Source organism: Astyanax mexicanus, chromosome 6, assembly GCF_023375975.1.
Source record: "Astyanax mexicanus isolate ESR-SI-001 chromosome 6, AstMex3_surface, whole genome shotgun sequence".
NCBI lineage: Eukaryota > Metazoa > Chordata > Actinopteri > Characiformes > Acestrorhamphidae > Astyanax > Astyanax mexicanus.
This window is the reverse complement of record NC_064413.1, coordinates 49,940,699-49,963,411: the sequence shown is the minus strand read 5'-3', so window position 1 is coordinate 49,963,411 and position 22,713 is coordinate 49,940,699. Positions and strand designations below refer to the sequence as shown.

Genomic DNA, 22,713 nt, shown 5'->3' with positions numbered 1-22,713 from the left:
AGCCCAGGGTGAAGCTATACAGCTGTCTATAATGCAACTGAGAGAAACTTACAAAAAATTCGAAGGTCTGTATTTATTTTTGTCCTTTAACAGGAAATCATTGTCTCCGATTGGTCAGGATGCTCAGCATAGACAGTACAAATTAAAAAATACTCGCAGACTCATTGAGCTACCCGGTGCCCCCATTAGGGCTGGGTATCAAAATTCATTACCAAAAAGTAGTACACAGTATTGAAAGGTAGGCCTGTCAAGATAAGAATTTTTTGTGTACGATATATTGTCCCAGAAATAATTGCGATACACGAAGTTTTTGTAATTTTAAGACTATTAATTGCCACTGACATAATGATAACAGAAAAGCATAAACACGTAATTACACACTTTTTAAGGACAGCAAAAATTGAATTCATCATTTATTATAATTAGTTTGGGAATTATATACTTATTTCTTCACCTACGTTGCAGTCTCACTCGCTTAGTCTCTCCCACTCTCGCACTGACACCCCCTCTCTCGTACACTCTTTCTGTGTCTTGCTCACTCGCTTTGGCTCCCCCTCTGTTGCTCACTTGCTCCGTCTCTCCCTCTCTCGCTCTGTCCCTCCCTTTTTCGCTCTGTCTCTCACTCTGTTGCTCACTTGTTCTGTCTCTCACTCACTCACTTTGGCTCCCCCTCTCTCATTCCTTCGCTCACTTGTTCTGTCTCTCACTCTCTCACTTTTGCTCCCCCTCTCTCATTCTGTCGCTCGATTGTTCTGTCTCTCACTCGCTCACTTTGGCTCCCCCTCTCTAATTCTGTCGCTCACTTGGTCGGTCTCTTGCTCAGTCTCTATCTCTGTCTCTCCCTCTGTCTCTCACTCAGTCTCTTGCTCACTTGCTCTGTCTCTCACTCAGTTTCTTGCTTTGTCTCTCTCTTACTCACTCTGTCTCTCACTATCTCGCTCTGTCTCTCGCTCACTCGCTCTGTCTCTCGCTCACTCGCTCTGTCTCCCCCTTTCTCGCTCACTCCATAGACATGGAGGTCAGAGGTCCACAGCTTTAAACCTCTAAACCAGCACTTTTTTAGAACTTTATTTTCAGAAGAATATTAGTAGAAAAGGCTGACTGAAAAAGGAAAGGAAATCTGTTCTGATCTGTAAATAAATCCACCCTGCAAGTGCACACACACACACACACCCACAGATATTCTGTGATTGGTAAACTGTGAGAGCTGTGTATTTCTCCATGTGGGGTAGTGTACAGTGTTTGAGTAGCTTGAGCTTGACAATCTTCTGGAGCTTTTTTTCTGGACCGGGTTTTACTGGCACTGGGACATCTGGCTGAGTGTAAAAGCGGCTTTTGAGCCCAGGAGCCGTTCAGAGTTCTGCTGCTTTAGCCGAATAAAGAAGAAGATCACCAAAAATGTACCTCCATAATGTGATATTACGTGATTTTCTTGTTATTAACGTTTAATTTATTTTGTATTGCATAACACACTTTGCACATGCAGCAAGTATCTCCAAAACATCGATTTACAGGAGAGAAAAAAAAAAACTTCAAACTTTCAATAGAAGTCAGCGTAAAAAAAGTTTTTAAGTATTTCTATTGATTTGTTCATCAATAAATTTTGGTATAGTATAAGAGACAATTTGTCTGTTCAAACTACTTGATATGCACTTTACCCTCACAACTTGCACATGCATCTATCTATATATTATTTAAATGGTAGCCTTTCTTATGTTTCTTTACTTTTATATTGTTATTTACTTAATGTAAGAATTGCATTGTACAGAAAATACATGACAATAAAACACTTAAATCTTGAATTATTCGTTATTAGTTTACATGCTCTAAATATGGTTCACTGTGGTAACATTAATTTAAGTGGTTACATTACTTGTTACTTTTTTATTTTGATATTATTATTATTATTATTATTATTATTATTATTATTATTATTTTATACAAAATGAGGGTCTGGGTTATTGCAGAATTGCATACAATAATAGCAATAATAATAATAAATAATAATAACAATAACAATAAGAAGAAGACAAAGAAATGTTGTTGTTATTAATTTTGTTGCAGTTGTATATTTCAGAAATTAATTTAAAAAATATCAATGTTTTGTCATATCAGCAAAAATATCGCTATCACAAAAAATACCCTGAAATACCGTGAATAAACAGAATTTTATAACCACATCGCCCAACCCTACCACCCAATGCACTGCCCACTGTGTGTGGTAATAGCTTCTATGCTGTATTCCTGTAACTCTGCGGATTACGGAGGAAAGGTAAGTACACTGTTCCATCCATCTGACACCCACTATCAGGAACTGTGTTCTCTGAAATTGTGGGATGTGTTACATTCTTGTTGATTAATGCAATCAAATCCACACAGCAATTATTCAAAATCTAGTAGAAAGCCTTCACTGTACAGTAGACACAATTACTCTTAAGATAAGAAGAATAACAACTATCCCAATTCTTCAGATGTTAGATGGATATTAAAATCCATGTTTAGAGATGTTTAGAAGACGGAGAGAACTCATACTGTTGGAAAACACACACACTTTCTTATCTGTGCAGGAAAAAAAAAACACAGTGTGCACAGGTGTCCGTCTTCAGATGTAAAACACAGCAATCAGGCAGAGCAGACTCCACATAATGCTGCTCTTGTGGGATTCTGGCTATAAGTTTTATACAGCTCTCTACTGTCCACAAAGCCGTGTTTAGTTAGTGAGAACATGAGCTAATCTAGTCACACAGGAGCATTTACCAGACCAGCTCCTTTCATAAAGCTGCATGTTTCAGACCTGCGCTGGTATTTGTGCTGTTTTTTAGCTCTCAGAATAATCACAGAACCCCTCCAGAGCAGATATAGCTGCAGCAGGTTCTGTCTGGGTTATTTCCACTGCTTTACTGGTTTGTTACGGCTTTATTGCTTTACTGGTTTTCAGAGATGCCACGCTGTAATTCTGAGTTTACAGAGCAATGAAGGAGGGGGTGGTTTTCCCACTTAATAAAAAAAAGAGGCCTGTGCACATCGTGCAAGAGGTGGGTCGAGGGTTAATTTTCTAAAAGAATTTGATCAAAAGAATGAGACTGCATGTGGACATTGACTTTAAACCTCTAAATTATGCTGTTTTTGATAATGCTGTATCTAGTATGTTTAGGGATTTTTATTGGTACATTGTGTCAGAACTTTAATTTATTGTAAAAACTCTAAAAAAACAAATTCTTCAAATATTATATTAAAAAAAAACATATTATGGGAATCACTGTCACTTTAATCTAAAGAACTTTTAAGGAAAAAAATGGACTGTGGTGATACAAGTGATGGTACGTGGCTTTATTCATGCTGTAAGTTTTTTGTAATGTTTCTGCTGATACTGTATGTTTGAATATTGTAATTGGTCTTTTTTCTTTAGTAAAGATCTTTTAAAAAACAGGAAAGGGCAGATTGTCTAATAAAAAGACCAAAAAAAAGATAATCACCACTATTTTCCCTTTTTACCATGTCATACTATTAAAAAAAATGCCTTTTGTAAATAAAAATTTCACTACAAAGAGTGTAAAACATCTTTTTAAACTGGATGAAAAAAAAAATCATTGTGCTATCGGAATTACATCGTATTGACCAAAATGTAGAAATATATCATAATATAAATGTTTTTATTACAATAGAAATGATGATCATTTAAAGCAACTTTAATTAAAGGGTTTAATTCAGCTACAATGAAAAAAAAATAACTTTTCTAGTACTATATAAACCTTTTAAAGCTATTTTAATATGAAATCGAATAAATACTGTCGTGATTATTTGATGAACCTTTACACTAGTATTTACATGATATAAAGTTTCTTCATTTTTAATCCATAAGAGATCAGACCCATTTATGAATATTTCCCATCGCGAGCACATGACTAAATATTTTAATATAAAAATCCTGATGTACCAAATGACACAACAGCAACAGCAGTTTCCTCTCTCTACAAATCATAAATAGCTCAGAACTAGGTATATAAGTGTGTAAAACATTTGATTGAATCATTTTAATTGTTTAAATAGATGAAACAGACCTGCACAATCAAAAATACATTTTTTAAATTGAGCTAGTTTTCTCTGCAGCACTAACCCAGCACTCTCTCACACTCTGTTAATAAAGGTCAAATGAAAGAACACAGATTCACTCACTGGTCCTATACAGTGATGCTCCCAGGATGTTCAGTATGTGTTACTTAGGGACTTCATGAGTTAAACTGATTGATAAAGTGCTGAAAGGAACTTTATACAGCTTTTAAATCTATTTTATTTTTTTAATATTCTCATTTTTACTTTAGCACAGTCTCTTTTTTTTAGTTGAATAACTCATTACGACACATTGCAAATTTTTGTGTCTAGACACTAAAACACTGTTCTGTGAACAAGCCACAGACTCTCCCTTTTTATGGAGGAACATGGAGCCTGTAACTGGTGTTCTGGTGTTAACACATCACCTCATGTGTTATTTACCATTTACCATGTGTGAGTTTATGTATGAGGGTGTGTGTGTGTGTGTGTGTGTGTGTGTGTTAGTTGGGGGTTGGGTATTACAGTGTATATACTAGGTATACTGACACACATCACAGTACAATGCACAACTAATTACATACAGCAATATAGGATCCCAATATGGGCACAACATGTAAAGTACATGCATCATATCGCATTATACAGCTCTGGAAAAAATTAAGAGACCACTTCAGTTTCTGAATCAGTTTCTCTAATTTTGCTAATTAAAAGGTACATGTTTGAGCAAAATGAACATTGTTGTTTTATTCTATAAACTACAAACATTTCTTCCAAATAAAAGTATTTATCATTTAGAGCATTTATTTGCAGAAAATGAGAAATGGCTGAAATAACAAAAAAGATGCAGATCTTTCAGACCTCAAATAATGCAAAGAAAACAAGATCATATTCATAAAGATTTAAGAGTTCAGTTTTCATGCATCTTGGCGTGTTCTCCTCCACCAGTCTTACACACTGCTTTTGAATAACTTTATACTTTTACTCCTGGTGCAAAAAGTCAAGCAGTTCAGCTTGGTTTGATGGCTTGTGATCTTCCTCTTGATTGTATTTCAGAGGTTTTCAATTTGGTAAAATCAAAGAAACTCATCATTTTTAAGTGGTCTAATTTTTTTCTTGAGCTGTATATCTACTAGAGACAGATTATATATGTCCAGTATTATTTATTTTAGTATCATGACATTCTGGATCGTTGACTTCTGTTACAAATCTAATCAAATTCTTCTATTAGCTATATACTTTTTTAAATATATCAGTTAGGGAATGCAATGTGCAATAATAAAAGTTATTTTTTTTGTTGCAGTAGTGTATTCTTGAAATGTATATATAAATATTTTTAATTCAGTGTTTTTTTTTTTTTCTTATCATATAGCCAGGAGTATCGTTATCGCTAAACTACCATGAAATATCGTGATATTGCTTTAGGGCCATATCGCCCACCCCTATAAGGCAGGCTATTCTATTGAATTTATTCTCATGCAATCTATCTACCTAAACTCATTTAAATCAATGTTATTAACCCTGTAACCCCCGTTTAACCCCACATTTATACAGATACACATCTCAGATCTAAAGATGAGAGAGGAGAGGAGTGGTCATGTGGGTATAATGGTCTCCTTACCTGCTGGAATGTGCTGCTGATGACCATAGGAGCCCCAGGCTTGGTGACCACAGTGTATCACAGCAAAGACAAGGAGATGATAGAGCCAGTGGAGACACTCCATCTTCAGCTGTGCTGGGTTTGTGTAAAGTCCTGTCTGAGAGGCTGAGGAGAAGAAGAACAGAGACAGGAACAGGAGGAACGTCTCTCTCTCTCTCCTGTTTTGGTGTTGTTTTTGGCTCAGCTGTGCTCCTCAGTGCGCGCGGGACTCCATGCGGCTGCGCGGACTCTCGCGATGATAAAATAATGAAAATACTGCTGAAACAAACACAGAACACCCTCAGAGACCCGGCTGGACCACCACAGCTCCAACACAAGCAGGAGAAGGAGCCTGAGTGAGCGCGCAACCTGGGAGGATCCCTGTAGAGGCTCGTGCTGCTGGTGCGTGCTCTCCCCTCAGCTCCACGCGCTGCTCTGTAGAGGAGAGCCGGACTGCCCCCTGCTATAAACCGAGATGAAGATAGAGAGAGAGAGAGAGAGAGAGAGAGAGAGAGAGTGAGTGTGAGAGAGTGTAAGTGTGAAAGTGTAAGTGAACAAGTACAGCTGTGTGTGAGCGACCCCCCTCCTTTTTCCCCCTCTCTCCCTCTTTTCCTCCCTCCCTCACTCATTCCCTCCCTCCTCCCTCCCGCCCCTACACTTCACAGATTAGCTAACCAACCAGCTCACACTAGGTTTATGCTAATGACCTCCCCCTCTATCTACTCCATGCAACAAAAAAAAAAAGAGAAATGGCTAAATTAGAAAAGATGCAGAGATTTCAGACCTCAAATAATGCAAAGAAAACATAAAGTTAATAATCATAAAGTTTTAAGAGAGTTCAGAAATCAATATTTGGTGGAATAACCCTGTTTTTTTATCACAGTTTTTTATGCATCTTGGCATCATGTTCTCCTCCACCAGTCAAACACACTGCTTTTGGATGACTTTATGCCTTTACTCCTGGTGCAAAAATTCAAGCAGTTCAGTTTTGTTTGATGGCTTGTGATCATCCAACGTACTCTTGATTATATTCCAGAGGTTTTCAATTTGGTAAAATCAAAGAAACTAATTTCTAATTGGTCTCATATTTTTTTTCCAGAGCTGTATATTATTTACTCTTTTTGGCATGAGTTTTATATTTTTGGAGGAAAATAATAACCACCACACTTTTTCTTATCATATAGCCAGGAGTATCGTTATCGCTTAACTACCATGAAATATCGTGATATTGCTTTAGGGCCATATCGCCCACCTCTATAAGGCAGGCTATTCTATTGGATTTATTCTCATGCAATCTATCTATCTAAACTCATTTAAATCAATGTTATTAACCCTGTAACCCCCGTTTAACCCCACATTTATACAGATACACATCTCAGATCCAAAGATGAGAGAGGAGAGGAGTGGTCATGTGGGTATAATGGTCTCCTTACCTGCTGGAATGTGCTGCTGATGACCATAGGAGCCCCAGGCTTGGTGACCACAGTGTATCACAGCAAAGACAAGGAGATGATAGAGCCAGTGGAGACACTCCATCTTCAGCTGTGCTGGGTTTGTGTAAAGTCCTGTCTGAGAGGCTGAGGAGAAGAAGAACAGGTTTTCTATTTGGTAAAATCAAAGAAACTAATTTCTAATTGGTCTCATATTTTTTTTTCCAGAGCTGTATATTATTTACTCTTTTTGGCATGAGTTTTATATTTTTGGAGGAAAATAATAACCACCACTCCTTTATTAGCAAATGAAATAAAATGAAAAAAAAAACACTGTTTTAATAATAATAATAATAATAATAATAATAATAATAATAATAATAATAATAATAATTACAATACTTCCTCCCTCCATTCCTTGTTCCTTCTCTACCTTCCTAGAGCCTGCATGGCAGCACACTAAATTCAACAAATCAAAGTAATAAGAGCTAATTTCTTGCTAATTTTATGTGATTTAGAGTTTATTTATTATTTAGAGTATAGGAATGAATGGTTTGTGACGTTAAAGGTCAAATATAAAATAAAACAAATGTTAAACAAAGGCTTTCAATACAATACACATTAAAAAAACAATTACATATTTTAGTTAATTGTATTTAAATGGACTTTGTATTAAAGTATTAGATAATAACCCCCACTGCTTAATTAGCATTATTCCCCTAAAAAATGTAGTTTAACTACATAATATTGTTGCTATATTGTTGCCCCGAGGCAACACATAAAAACAACTTTTTAAGTAAGTAAGTAAGTAAATAAATAAATAAATAATAATAATTCCGCCCTCCTTCCTTCTATCCCCTACAATTCACAGATTAGACTCTCTGTGGCATGAATTTTATATTTTTGGAGGACACAAATAACCAGCAATGATTTATTTGCATTATTTCCCTAACAAATGGGATCTATGTGTATATATCGTAGCTATATTGGTGCCCTGAGGCAACAATTGAAAGAATCTCTGTTTTAATAAATAAATAAAATTAGAAATGTCACTAAAGTGACATAGGATGTTTCATTTTATGTATTTATGCTATAATTACAATAATTGATATTTATTGTTATTTAAATGTAAAAAAAAAAAATATATATATATATATATATATATATATATATATATATATATATATATATATATATATATATATATATATATATATATATTCAATATTAAAGATTAGGAAATCTACAAGGATTGCTCTACCTTTAAAGTAAAATCTCAAAATCTCAAAATTCCCCAGTTTCCGGTTACATGGATTCCAGTCAATATCAGCAGATTTTAAAACAATGTTTAAGAATCAGTGAGAAAGTTAAAGTTAAAGCGCTGGGGCTGAAAACTTCAACAGGACAACGACCCTAAACACTGCTCAAAAAAAGTTAACTGAAGGACTTAACAATGACTGTATATAATTAATATTGTATATGTATTTTATCAGTTGGTGGTGTGACATTTTTCCATTGAAAACTCACGTTTAGAGAATGTTACAAATAAAAGTCAAATTTCATTCAACATGTGCGTGTAATTTTTTCTATAATGAAGTGTTCCACGTGCGCTAAAAAGTGCCCTTTTTACACACTCACACTACATTTACTCAGCCGTTAAAATGCTTTAGGAAAAATAGTGAATAAATGGTGTAGGCCTTCCTCCAGCAGATGTGCATTGTAAACAGCATTTATGATGGAGATGATGTAGCCCTCAAAGTGAGTATTCAATGCATCTGTCTGCGGTCCAACACACTTGGCCACAGTCCAAACTGTGAATGCGTTTTATTGCTGTTCCAGACTCTTGGATGTGTAGTTTTGTGTAGTTTTGTTTTATTTTACTTCAATGTACCCAACATGCGGTAATGCAGCTTGCCTCCAGAACCCTTTATGGGGAATGGGGCTAATGAGGGCTGTTTAAAGTGGAATATACAGTATAAGTGGGCTGTTTATACACTGCAGAATGTGTATACGTTTCCTAAACACAGGCCTGTACATGTGCAGTACGGTATAAGGCCCAATCCCATTTTACTTTTTGGCTCTACCACTTACCCCTACCCCTCTGCTTTCTGTGTGAGTCTTGTTAGAATGGAGGGGTAGGTTAGGGGAAGGAAGAGGGCTTGTTAGCCTTTCATACAGAGATTTTTCAGATACACACTTCAAACCAAAGGGTATGAGAATCACTGGTAAGATGAAGCGGAACAAGCGACCAACAAAAAAAAAACACAGTTGAAAGTATTTTGCTTGTTAAAAGTGAAGATTAGCACTATATTACCATAGCTTAATGTGTAGTTTCAATGTTTTATGGCTGAATTCTTTATAACAAGCATAAAAAAGATCGCTAGCAGTTTGTCTCAGTAGCTAGCTAGCTAGCTAACTTTTCCGTTCCACCTTAAATGGTGAAACAGAGAGCAGGGGCTGCAGCATTTATGGTGCAACAAAAAAACAGAATAAAACAAAAGCTAACCAAAGCTAATTTCAGCTCCACTTCACAGAGAAATTAAGGAATGAACAATAATAATTAATTTCTGCAGCATCTCCCCCCTTTCTGTAGACATACAGTTAAGCCCTAAAGTTAGCTAGTTAACCAGCAGCAGCTACAGCTAGGTTACTGAACTTTACTGAAGCGCTCCTGATAACATATCGGGTGCTTGAAGGGTTGTCCTGATTCTTGTTAGGCTGGAGGGGTATGGGGAGCTGAAATCAGCTTCAATTAGCTTTTATTTTTTATTTATTTATCCACCTTAAATGCTGCAGCTTCTGCCTTCTGTTGCACCATTTAAGGTGGAACGGGAAATTTAGCTCGCTAGCTATTGAGAAACTACTACAGATTTTTTTAATGCTTCTTTTGAAGAATTCGGCCATAAAACATTGAAACTACACAGTAAAGGGGTGCACAATACCCCTTGGCGTGAACACGCAAAACAGAGGGCTAGGGGTAAGGGGTAGGGCCAAGGGGTAAATTGGCATTGGGCCTTTGTCTAAGTAGTTAGTTAGCTAGCTAGCTAGCTACCTTTCCCGTTACACCTTAAATGGTGCAATAGACGGCAGAGGCTGCAGCATGTAAGTTGGAACGGAAAAATAAAATAAAATAAAAGCTAATCAAAGCTAATTTCAGCTCCCCATCACAGAGGAATTAAAAAATGAGCAATGATAACCATCTCCTCCCTTTCTGAAGACATACAATTAAGCCCTAAAGTTAACTAGTTAACCAGCAGCAGCAGCTACAGTATGTTCCTGAACTTTACTGAAGTGCTCCTGATGATGTATCAGGTGCTTGAACGGTTGTTCCAATTCTTAGTGGGTGGATTTTACCCACTTCCCATTGCAACTATGTTCTAAGGGGAACTATGTTCTAAGGGGAAGGGGAGTAGGGATAAATGGTAGGGGTAAGTGGTAGGGGGCCAAGGAGTGAAATGGGATTGAGCCTAAATGACTGTATAGGAGTCGAGAATCGCTCCAGGCTGTATTGAGTTGGATCACTTCAGGCTTGGGCCCAGCAGATAAGGGAACACCACTGTGAATTCTTGGCAGCACAGCCATTTTTTTTTCAGTGAGGAAAACAATATTGCAATGGCAAAAATGTCCTCTTGGAGCTCGGCTCATTTCTGAATGCGCTCATCAGCTTCGCCTCCCGTGGGGTCTGGAGGCCACTAACCAGCCTTCTGCATCTGGACTCACTGCTGGGTTAGACAATGTGAAACAAACAGCCTGTCGTTTGTGTTCCACATCTGCCTTCGGTTAGTCGGATGAGAGGGAGTACATGCTCCATATATGTGCAAATCACACTCGCTGTCAGTGGGCGGTTAATCCAAACCCGCTTTCTCGTTACATCGTTAAAAAAGAGCAGTGACTCAATAAAAAAGATAAAGGGAACCATTTTTCTATGCTTTAATTGCTAGAAGAAGCACATAGGATGTTTTTTTTTTTTTTTGCATTCAAAGAAAGCTGTTTTTTTATGGACAGGCTTAGTCTTCGACTTCAGTGGATCAGTGGGAGGACAGATAATAGAGTAGGGGGTGTGTGGGGAAAATTCACTTTCTACATTAAATGCTTTACAGTCAGCTTAAAGGGATTTGCTAAGAAATGTCCTTACAACCAGTTAAAGCCTTATTAGATATTTCCACTTAATGCAAGGTCATTAAACTTGTGTACTTTAAACGCCGACAGACTGAAAACGATTTACCACGGACAAAAGCTTCTAACCTCCTAACCTTTTCTAAGATGTGGGTAAAGCATTGTATGATTTAGACGTTTTCCTGTATTCCAATTCCAAAGAGCAGAGAAAGCAGCTTTTTCATGTTTATGAGATTTGCACTGAGAGCACTATTTCAGTCACCACAATAATTGTCCCCTTGGCCTGGAAGCATATTAAGCCTGGTTTTAGACTCCAAAAGGGTTTTCATTGGATGATCCTTCTGGACAGTGAAATTTAACCCAACATTTGTCAATTAGTCGATGTGCGTCTGGGAATCCTCTCTGCTGCCTCTGCTGCCATCTTTGCCAGGTTTCCGTCCATTTACACTTATTTTGTCTCAGTGTTTCTCATAAATTGTACGATACTCAGTATTCTTTAGAGCCAGGCCTTGCTGAAAACTTTTTTTATTGTTTTTTTTTTGTTGTTAAAACAAAACTGACGTTGCCTGTGAAAGTGTCTACACATGATGGTGAAGAAGTTTAAAAATGCTTGGAGAAGATTTAAGAGCGGTCACAAAAATGTTGGGACATTACTAAATGTCCCAAATTACTAAACTAGGTGTATCTTACATTGATTCCATTGGAGACAGTATATATTTATTTATTGTTTTAACTGGTCTTAATTTAATCAAAGTGTCAAAAGTATTCCTATTCATTACACAGGTAGAAGTATAGATACTAGCGTTTAATATATGTTAAAAAACATATATTAAAGAAGCTTAGTTAGACTGGAGTTGTCTGGAATCTCCGCACGGATCATCTTCATACTAGGCTACATACGTCTGCTATGTTCTTGCTGGAGTGTGGGGGGCGTGTAGGTGTGATGGATCACAGGATAAACCAATAGGGTGTCGAAATGGTATATGTTAATACTTCTCTACATCCAATCACAATCAGATTCACTCTATCTGGATGGAGAGATTTATCTGGATAGGGGTTTTATTGAATGATGAGAAGCCAGAATAAATGAAAATGAGCTGAAATGAAATAGGAGTAACGAGACTATTTTTAAATGTAAGAAGTAGAAAATTCAGATGATAGAGTAGAAGAAATAGAAGTAAAACCTTGTCTGAAATAATTACTAGAGTAAAGTAAAGGTAACCAACATTTCTACTTAAGGTAACAAAGTATTTGTACTTTGTTGGGGAGAAATATGTGAATGCCTACCCATCTTTCTTTGAGGAACATTGTTTTTAAACATTTTAATAATTTTCTCACGCATTTATTACAAACTGGTGATTGTTTTCCCAGCTTTGCTCCTCACAGACTTGGGGCCCTATCGTACATCGTGTGCAAGGTGCATCAGAGTTTATGAATAAATCTATGCTGATGGGCATGGTGGTCTGGAAGTGAGGTGTGATCAGGTGAATTTCTGGCAGGTTTTTTTTTATCTTGGTGGTGGGAAATACAGGTGCGCCACTGACTAATTAAAACCCTGACAAGGGTCAACAGTCAGCCACCCAATCATATACGTCTCTTAAAGGGAATGACGACTGGCACATTGACTGGTTTATTTCACGTTACGCACAAAACACATCCATGATTAATTAAGAGAATTAATACATGCCTTTTTGCGCGTTTTGAGGCTTGCGCCCTCACAATACCAAAGATACACCAACACGCCTTAAATCCAGCTGCACGATACGCAATTGACCGGTGTGCTATAGATCACTAAGATAAGGCTCCTAATGTTTTGTGGATGTGGCTTTTGTGCAGAATCATGATTTTAATCACCTCAGTGTTAGCCCTAAATTTAATTTGGAACTGATTTATATTAAACAAAATTAAGTGGAGCAGACAAATCATGAAATTACTTAGCTCATACTGTCTGTAATCAAATGAAAGTCAGGTAGGGTAAATGGTAGAATCACTGCATTTTCCGTACTTCTGAAATAATTTTTTTCTGATTTGAGGTTTATACAGGCAGCCAGAACAATGTAGCTCTGATTGGTTAGCCTGGTGTTAAATGCATTTATTCTTAATGCAGAAATCCAGAAAACTGGCCTCACATCAGGCAAATCAGGCAAATCAATCAGAATATGAAGAGATTTATATATATATATATATATATATATATATATATATATATATATATATATATCCACACCACAAGCTCAACAAAACCACAGCTATGCCTCTCTTATTACCCTCTCGCGTCTACACTCGTTTTCATTCATCCAGAATGTCAAACACAGATTGAGTGAGTTAGAAGAGTGTACTGGTCAGGAGAATCTGATCTGGTCCGGTGCATAAAAGTCAACCAGACATTTCCATAGGCTTTAGGACCTTTGGTTACAGATGACAATACAATATGTTCTGAAGTCATGGCCCACCTAGTCTTTCCCACTCAGAGAACACAGTGGATTTTTGGGTTGGTGCTGATGGCACAGCCAGAAACCACATCACATCTGATTTGAGGCATATCTAGATTGAATCAGGTTGATTTTAATAGTCTGGACAGCCAGAAACCACATAAATTCTGATTTTAGGAATGCCTAGATTGTATTCTGATTGATTTGTGATAGCCATAAACCATGTGGAATCCAAGTTAAGGCATATCTAGATTACATCAAGCTTGATTTTTGATAGCCTGGACAGTCATTAATCAGATAAAATACGGTTAAAGTTAAGGCATATGTAGATTGATTTTGATAGTTTAAACAGCCAGAAACCACATACAATCTGATTTAAGGCATATCTAGATTGTATCCAGATTGATTTTTGATGGCCTGTACACTCTGATAGTCTGGACAGCCATAAACCACATCAAATCCGAATTAAGGCATATCTAGATTGATTCATATTGATTTGTGATAGTGTGAACAGCCATAAACCACATAAATCCAGATTTGAGGCGTATGTAGATTGTATCCAGATTGTTTTTTGATGGCCTGTACAGTCAGAACCCACATGAAATCAGATTTTAGGCATATGTAGATTGAATCTAGATCGATTTTTGACAGTCTGGACAGCCATAAACCACATGCATATGTAGATTTTTTCCAGATTGATTTTTAATAGTCTGGAACTATTAAAAGTTCAGAAATCTGAAACCACATGAAATCTGAACATTTTAGTAATTTCTAGACTGTAGTGGTGAAGTGAATTTCAACTTATATAGCGCCTTTCTAGAAACCCAAGGACACTTTACAATTAACACGTTTTACACACAAGCACATTACACATTACCACTCATCCACACACCGGTGAGAAGCGGCAACCAATAGCGCACAGCGTACTCTCAACCGGAAACGACCGTCCACCTGGAGGACTGCATCAGGCACTACAGCATTTACCCAGCACAGAGTGCCAATCCATATCTGGGCACAGTCATACATACACATTTATACACACACTTATTACCACACAAACCTACATACATACATACCACACACTATACACATACACACCAGATCAATTTAGAGTAATCAATTTTTCTGGACAATTTAGAGTATCCAATTTACCTGATCTCCATGTTTTTGGACTGTGGGAGGAAACCGGAGTCCCCGGAGGAAACCCACACAGACACAGGGAGAACATGGAAACTCCACCCAGATAGGGACTTGAACCCAAGACCCCAGTGCTGGGAGGCGAACGTGCTAACCACTAAGCCACCGTGCCCCAGATTGGTCTTTGATAGCCTGGACAGTCAAAAACCACATACAATCTGATTTGAGGTATATCTAGATTGATTAAAATGGATTTCTAATAGTGCGAACAGCCATAAACCACATGAAATCTGAATTGAGGCATATCTAGATTGTTTCATATTGATTTGTGATAGTGTGAACAGCCATAAACCACATAAATGCAGATTTGAGTTGTATCTAGATTGTATCAAGATTGATTTTTGATAGACTGTAAAGCCATAAACCACATGAAATCCATTTTTTTGCATATCTAGATTTTATCCTGATTGATCTTTGATAGTCTAGATAGCCAGAAAACACATGCAATTCGATTTTAGTCATTTCTAGACTGTACCCAGTTTGGACTTTTATAGTCTAAACAGCCAGAATCCACATCAAACCCTATTTTAGACATACTTAGATCAATTCAGATTCATTTTTGATAGTCTGGAAAGCCATAAACCACATGAAATCCAATTTTTTGCATATCTAGATTTGATCCAGATTGATTTTTGAAAGTCTGAACAGCCAGAAAACACATGAAGTCAGATTCGATACATATCTAAATTGATTCAGACTGATTTTTGATAATCTGGACAGCCAAAAACAACATAAAATCTACGTTTGTTTTAATTCATCCAGAATGTCAAACACAGATTGAGTGTGTCTTCAGAGTTAGAAGAGTGTACTGGTCAGGAGAATCTGATCTGGTCCGATGTATAAAAGTCAACCAGACATTTCCATAGGCTTTAGGACCTTTGGTTACAGATGACGATACAATATGTTCTGAAGTCATGGCCCACCTAGTCTTTCCCTTTCAGAGAACACTGTGCATTTTCGGGTTGACGCTGATGGCACATGGTTTCTCAATCACAATAGTGAGTCACTCGTCCAAAACGCCAAGGTACCACAACCCTGATGAAGCCTTTCCCATAATTGCTCTCCCGAAATAGCTTTTTCCTTTTTCATTTTCAAACAGTTCCTCTTTTTGATGGTGCCACTTTCCTTTAGCCTAATTACAAAGCTGGAATCGATGGAGGACACTCCTGTCTCCTTCTGTCCGTCACATCGCCTCCCTTTCCAGGCGTTCCTCCGCTGGCCCTCACCCTCCCTTGACCACAGCTGGAGCCTGTGTGGTTGTCCTGTTTAGAGGAGAGCTGGGGAAGAGGGAATTACAGGCCAACAACAGCCTGCAATGTGACCACCACAGCCAAGACATTAGCATTAGCATCATTCGTCTTCCTCCTGACAGCCTGCGTCCAAAAAGGTGGGACAACCATGAGATACTCGAATAGATGGCGGCATTCCAAATTGCGAGGGTGGAGTTTTTCACACTAATGGCTGGTTTCTCAGACCCCTCACTGCAATTTAGCCTAAGACTACATTTAGTCCATTTCCACGAAAGCAGTGCTGAGAATTTTAAACAGTGCTTAAAGAAGATAGCTGGAAATGTTTAAACTTGGCCAATTAGGCTGTATTTTTCAGGCATATCTAGATTGTATCAAGAGTATATTCATTTTTACACACATGGAATCCAATTTATTGCATATTTAGATTGATTTTTGATGGTCTGGACAGCCAGAAACCACATAAAATCTAATTTGAGGCATATCTAGATTTTATCACTATTGAGCTTTTATAGTCTGGACAGCCAGAAAAAACATTAAATCTGATTTAAGGCATGCATAGATTAATTCAGATTGGTTTTTGATAGTGTGCACAGCCAGAAATCACATAAAATCCGATTTAAGGCATATCTAGATTGATTTAGATAGATTTTCATAGTCTGGACAACCAGAAACCATATCAAATCCAAGTTAAGACATACCTAGATTGTATCAATATTGATTTTTTTTTAAGTCTGGACAGCCATAAACCACATGCAATCTGATTTGAGGCCTATCTAGATTGTTTCCATATTGATTTTTTTTGAAAACCTGGGAATCCATAAACCACATGCATGTCTATATTTGATCCATATTGATTTTTGATAGGACTGGACAGCCAGAAACAACATATAATCTGATTTAGCTCAAATCTAGATTATATTAAGATTGATTTTTGATAGCCTATACAGCCATGAACCAGATAAAATACAAATTGAGGCATATCTAGATTGATTCAGATGGATTTTTTGACAGTTTGCACAGCCATAAACCACATAAATCTGATTTGTGCTATCTGGACTGATCTTTGAAAGTCTGAAAGACCAGAAACCACATCAATTTGAGGCATATTAAGACATATTGAGATTAATTTTTGATGGCCCGGGCAGCCATAAACCACATAAAATCCAAGTTAAGGCATATCTAGATTGTATCCATATTGATTTTGATAATCTGGACAGCCATAAAGCACATACAATCTAATTTGGGGCATATCTAGATTGTATTTAGATTAATTGTTGATAATCTTCACAGCCAAAAACCACATAAATTCAGATTTTTGCCATATCTAGATTGTATTTAGATTGATTCAAAGTTGGGGGTTGCTTAAAGTGTGATTACACATTTTACACATTACAATCAGATTAGTACAGATGTGTCTCAATCTGGACAAACAACAACCCCATCAAAACCTGAGGGATAGAATTTCAGGCCTCCAAAAAGAGCACAAAGGCCAGCAGTCTGAACATAACCTTAGATTAATGTCAGCATATGCCAGGATCCAGCAGCATACGCAGTCAAGTAATGTGGGCAGTGCTGAAGGACAGCTTGAGGACAGATGAGATGAGTGAACCCCTCAACCTTCACACAACATTTGCACACTGAGTGGTCTCTAATTAAATACCTCATGTTGGTCATCTCGAAGGCCGTCCTGAAGTCCAACGCTCATAAAAAGACAGACTATTTATACGGCTGGACCATCACTGACCTTAGAGTCCAAGAAATAAAAGATAATTAGAGTAGCAGGAGCCATGTTCACCAGAGCTGCAAGGACAAAGCATTGTGTGCAGGGACATTACTGTTTTGTTTGTTTTTTTTTTTAAGAAAGAGAGTGCTCAGTGCTTAGAATAGCAGTAAATCATGCTGGATGTGTAATGGGGTGGTAAAGGTCATGTTCAAATTAACCTGTTAATGCATGCCTACATACCTCAAAAAGTGACCCCTGACCTCCTTCCCCTCTATCTTGTAGAAAACATGAAGAAATATCACCGAAGCCTCAACTAAACAACTAAATATCAAATGTTTCAGGGTTGAGTGCAACCATACCTTTAAAAACAGCTTCATCTCTTTTAAAGAGACGCTTATGTAGTGTTTTTTTTTTTTTTTTTTTACAAAAGCGTAGACAGTGAAGCAGAGGGATGCCAGTGTTTCAGAGAGTTTTTGTGTCTATGTTACCTTCTGCCTCTTTCCCTTTAGTTTGGCTTTTGTAGAGCTGTTCAGATCTGCTGGAGATGTGAGATTCACATTCCCTTTACTTCATTAATCCAAACAAACAAAACTATTTCAACCTTTTTTTTACCCTTTTCTTAGTTAATCACTGTCCAGCTGTCCATAAAAACACTAATCAAAGTTCGATCACCAGGTTTTTATTTTCTATCGGCTTCAGTTCAGCTACTCAATCTTCACCACTTGCCTCAGACTAGTCAGATTTAGTTTTTTAAATTCAGAGCATTTTCTGCTTCTAAAAACTCTAAAAGTCTAAACAACTCAAACACATTAAATGCTCTGGATGTTGGGATGATAAGCCTAACATATTGTTTTCTATGAAAAGCTGGTAAAACATCAATGCATTGAAGAGGCTTAATCTATTCTCAACTCATTTCCTTCTCAACTAAACTCAAATAAAGACACTAAACTAAAGACAAATTGGGCAGCTATTACACTGTAAAAAGCAAAACGTAAAGAACTTACAAGTTGTCCTTAATGTACTTTTAAAGTCAGCCAATCAAGATATATTGAATTGCAAATGCAAATTGCAAAATGTACAAGTTGTAGTTGAACCCTAGTTGAGGCCAAGCCAATTACTGTAGACTACTGCACATGCTCAGTTTGACTCTTTAGATAAACAGGGTCTACTGGGCAATTCTGCAGGGGTTGTCACCTGATTTTGGTCACGCTATTTGCATATTCGATGTGTTCTCCCACCTCTCACTTACCATCAGTGTGTAGTCGTTCTCCATAGGCTGCCGCCTCATCTTGAGATTTATGTATATGTCATATAATAGTGAACTGCCTGAACTCAGTGTTGAAGGCTATAAGAGCAAGTTACTATATGTTGTGTTGCTCAGTGTGACTATATGCTGGCTGGATCCAGCTGGTCATATTTGCATGGGAGACCTATTATTTAGTTTTTGTACATATGAAAAATGCATTATCTGAACAAAAAATATATATTTGGCACATTTCAAAACTTAAAAGTTTGAGTTTTTTTTTAATTTTGATTTCTCTCAACTTTTTTATTTGTACAGTGTACCTGCAAATAGACACGTTTTAGTATCTGTTTACTTGAAGTTCCAAGAGAAAATACTCAAGAACAAAACATGACATATTAACCTTGTAGAGCTCTGATTGTCCAGAAAGAATCGTCACTTTGTAAGACACAATGCAGACATTCGGCACAAAGAAGCCGTTTGTAAAATCTCCAATTTCCAGCAGTGATCACATTTGTTTTTTATACAACTCTATATGACAAAGGGCAGCTTCTACAATTACATCAAGGTCTTTTGATGAGGTAACCAGAAAACATTCTCATATGGGTCTCACACACCCAAATGAGCTCCATCATTACAGCCCACCTTAATTCCACATGTGCCGTGCATCACCCATATTTAAACTATCCTGGTTCTATCACTGACATTCTTAGATCAGACATAGATCTATTTTTGCATGGGTATAAGTGGCAGGCGAAAACAGCCTAATTGTAGTAATAAATCAAGTTAAACTGCACCTGAACAGCTGTTTAGCTCAAACATGAAGAGTATCTGTGGTAGTGGAAAACAAACCAGCTACTAGGTTTTCAATGGAATGGCGGCACGTCCATAGATGTATTTTTTACATGCGCATGAGTGGCGATCGTTTGTTCATAGCTGTAGTAATAATCTTTCTTAAAGTAATCTGGTTAGTAGCTTAATAAATCTGTTAAACTGCACCTGAACAGCTGTCTAGCTCAAACATAAAGAATGTATATGATAGTTGCGTTTGACTGAGGTTGCTTGGGCTACAATGTACGTTCAACATAGACATGCTATCTGGGTCCAAACATTCATTGGATTTCTTGCTTAACGAATGAATATATAACATTAACCATCTACCAGGTACCACACACTAGTAGAGTTGAGTAGATGTGTAGGTTTCACGCAGTGGAAAAGTGTCCTGAATGCTATGCTAAGTCCTTCACACTCTCACTACCTGCAGAAAGGGAGGGTAATAGTGCATATCTGTAACACCCTGCCCCCCCAATACCCCTGTAACCCCCTTCCCCCTATATAGCCTTTGTTCCTGAACTGTAGATTACCCCACTGTAGTGTTTGCACAGATGTTTGCAGCCCCTTTTGTTTAGCACTGTGTCAACTTCACACACAGGTACAGGAAATTCCTTGTGCGATGGCCAGAGAACCAGTGCATACGTGCTGAGTGACATGCCTTTCATGCCTTTTCCACGAACGTACTGTAATTGTAACAGTGCCCTGTTCCAGAACCATCAGAAAAGCCCATGATGTAAATGTGGCAACGATTATCAGCCCTTATTATCATCTTACAAACAGCTATCTGGAACAAGACATAGTATATAAGCAGCAAAGCATGTTAATTATGTTATTTCAGTGGGGAAGGTTTTAGCTAATGTTAGCTTGTGGTGCTAATGTTAAATACTTTATTTCAGTGGGGAATATTTTAGACAATGCTAGCTAGGTTAGCAAATGTTAACTACTTTATTATATATATATATATATATATATATATATATATATATATATATATATATATATATATATATATATATATATATATATAACTTTATTTCAGTTGGGAATGTTTTAGATAATGTTAGCTAGGTTAGCTATTATTAACTACATTATTTCAGTGTTGAATGTTTTAGATCATGCTAGCTGGGTAAGCTATTAACTACTTTAAGTGGGGAATGTTTTAGCTAACGTTAGCTTGTGTTGCTAAGTTAATTACTTTATTTCGGTGGGGAATGTTTTAGATAATGCTAGCTGGGTAAGCTATTAACTACTTTATTTAGGTGGGAAATGTTTTAGCTAACGTTAGCTTGTGTTGCTAAGTTAATTACTTTATTTCGGTGGGGAATGTTTTAGATAATGCTAGCTAGGTAAGCTATTATTAACTACATTATTTCAGTGGGGAATGTTTTAGATAATGCTAGCTAGGTAAGCTATTATTAACTACTTTATTTCAGTGGGGAATGTTTTAGATAATGCTAGCTAGGTTAGCTATCATTAACTATGTTATTTAAGTGGGAAATGTTTTAACTAGCGTTAGCTAGGTTAGCTAATTTTAACTACTTTATTTCAGTGGGAATGTTTTAGCTAACGTTAGCTTGGGTTCCTAATGTTAACTACTTTATTTCAGTGGGGAATGTTTTAGCTAATGCTAGCTAGGTAAGCTATTATTAACTACGATATTTCAGTGGGGAATGTTTTAGATAACGCTAGCTAGGTTATCTAATGTTAATTATGTTATTTAAGTGGGAAATGTTTTAGCTAGCGTTAGGTAGGTTAGCAAATGTTAATTACGATATTTCAGTGGAAACTGTTTTAGCTAGGTAGCTAAAGGTAGCTTTAATCCCAGAGCTAACGATAGCCAGTGCACAAGGCAGGAGGTATCATTTTGTAGAAAAAGCTTTTGGGCACACACACACACACACACACACACACACACACACACACACACACACACACACACATAAACACAGTGGCTATACTTTCACTCAAGCCTGCCATATATTGCACAGAGAGAAAGGCAAACCTTTAAGCTAAGCTAACTTAACTAGCGTTAGGTTAGGTAGCTAGATCTTTGCAAAAGAAGCCTACATTAGATCACAAATGGCAGCTAAATAAATATGAATTTTCATAACTGGATGTAGGATTGCAGAGCACAACGTAGCAGTCTGTGAAGCCATGTACAGACCAGAGGATATACTATTTGGTGCTCACCACTTTACACGTAAAAAAAAAAAGTGTTTTCATTGTGCATAGCAACGTTCACACCGACAGTCTCCATAAGTCAGGGGAAAGTATACACAATGAGGGCCCTCCCAGTTTGGAGCACTGGAATGGTGTAAACAGTCATCAAACCTCCACACGCCTACTATTATCTGATAAAGAGAAAAGACACCATAGAGAGAGAGAGTGGGAGTTTGAGGAGTGATAAGATAAGATGCTCGAGATAAGAATAGGTTGAAAATTGCCAGTGTTGAAGAGCCTTTATTCTAAACACACCCTCAGGATTAACAGTGAGTCTGAATAAATAGGACATATCTAATAGACAGACTTAGAAAATACAGGGCTGGCACCAGCTATAGGCAGAAATGGCAAGTGCCTAGGGTCTCTGTATCACTGGCAGGCAGCCTACATATCATTTAAAGAAAGAATAAGCATTAATGTTTATATAGGATGTGTTGATGGGCGGAATAGTGGAACTATGTTTAGTGTTTGATTCAGATCACAGTCTCAAAGGAATAGAAGTACAATAGAAATACTTTGTTACCTTAGTTAGAAGAAAGTAGAAATTTTGGTTGTCTCTGCTTATTTTTCAGATTACTG

General features: G+C 37.2%; 1 protein-coding gene across 4 annotated transcripts in view; it reads right to left on the bottom strand.

Moving 5' to 3' along the window:
* The window catches only part of plod2 (procollagen-lysine, 2-oxoglutarate 5-dioxygenase 2), a 113,522-nt gene that overhangs the window by 88,202 nt on the left and 2,607 nt on the right, over positions 1–22,713 (bottom strand). For 2 of the 4 annotated variants that reach the window (XM_022673378.2, XM_022673379.2), the window contains exon 1: positions 5,672–6,214. In XM_022673378.2, coding sequence (XP_022529099.1) covers positions 5,672–5,774 — 103 coding nt within the window. In that variant the 5' untranslated portion in view covers positions 5,775–6,214. Of the gene's footprint in view, positions 1–5,671; positions 6,215–7,122; positions 7,283–22,713 lie in introns of those variants that run through there. The other 2 variants (XM_049480339.1, XM_049480338.1) reach the window with 2 other exon arrangements.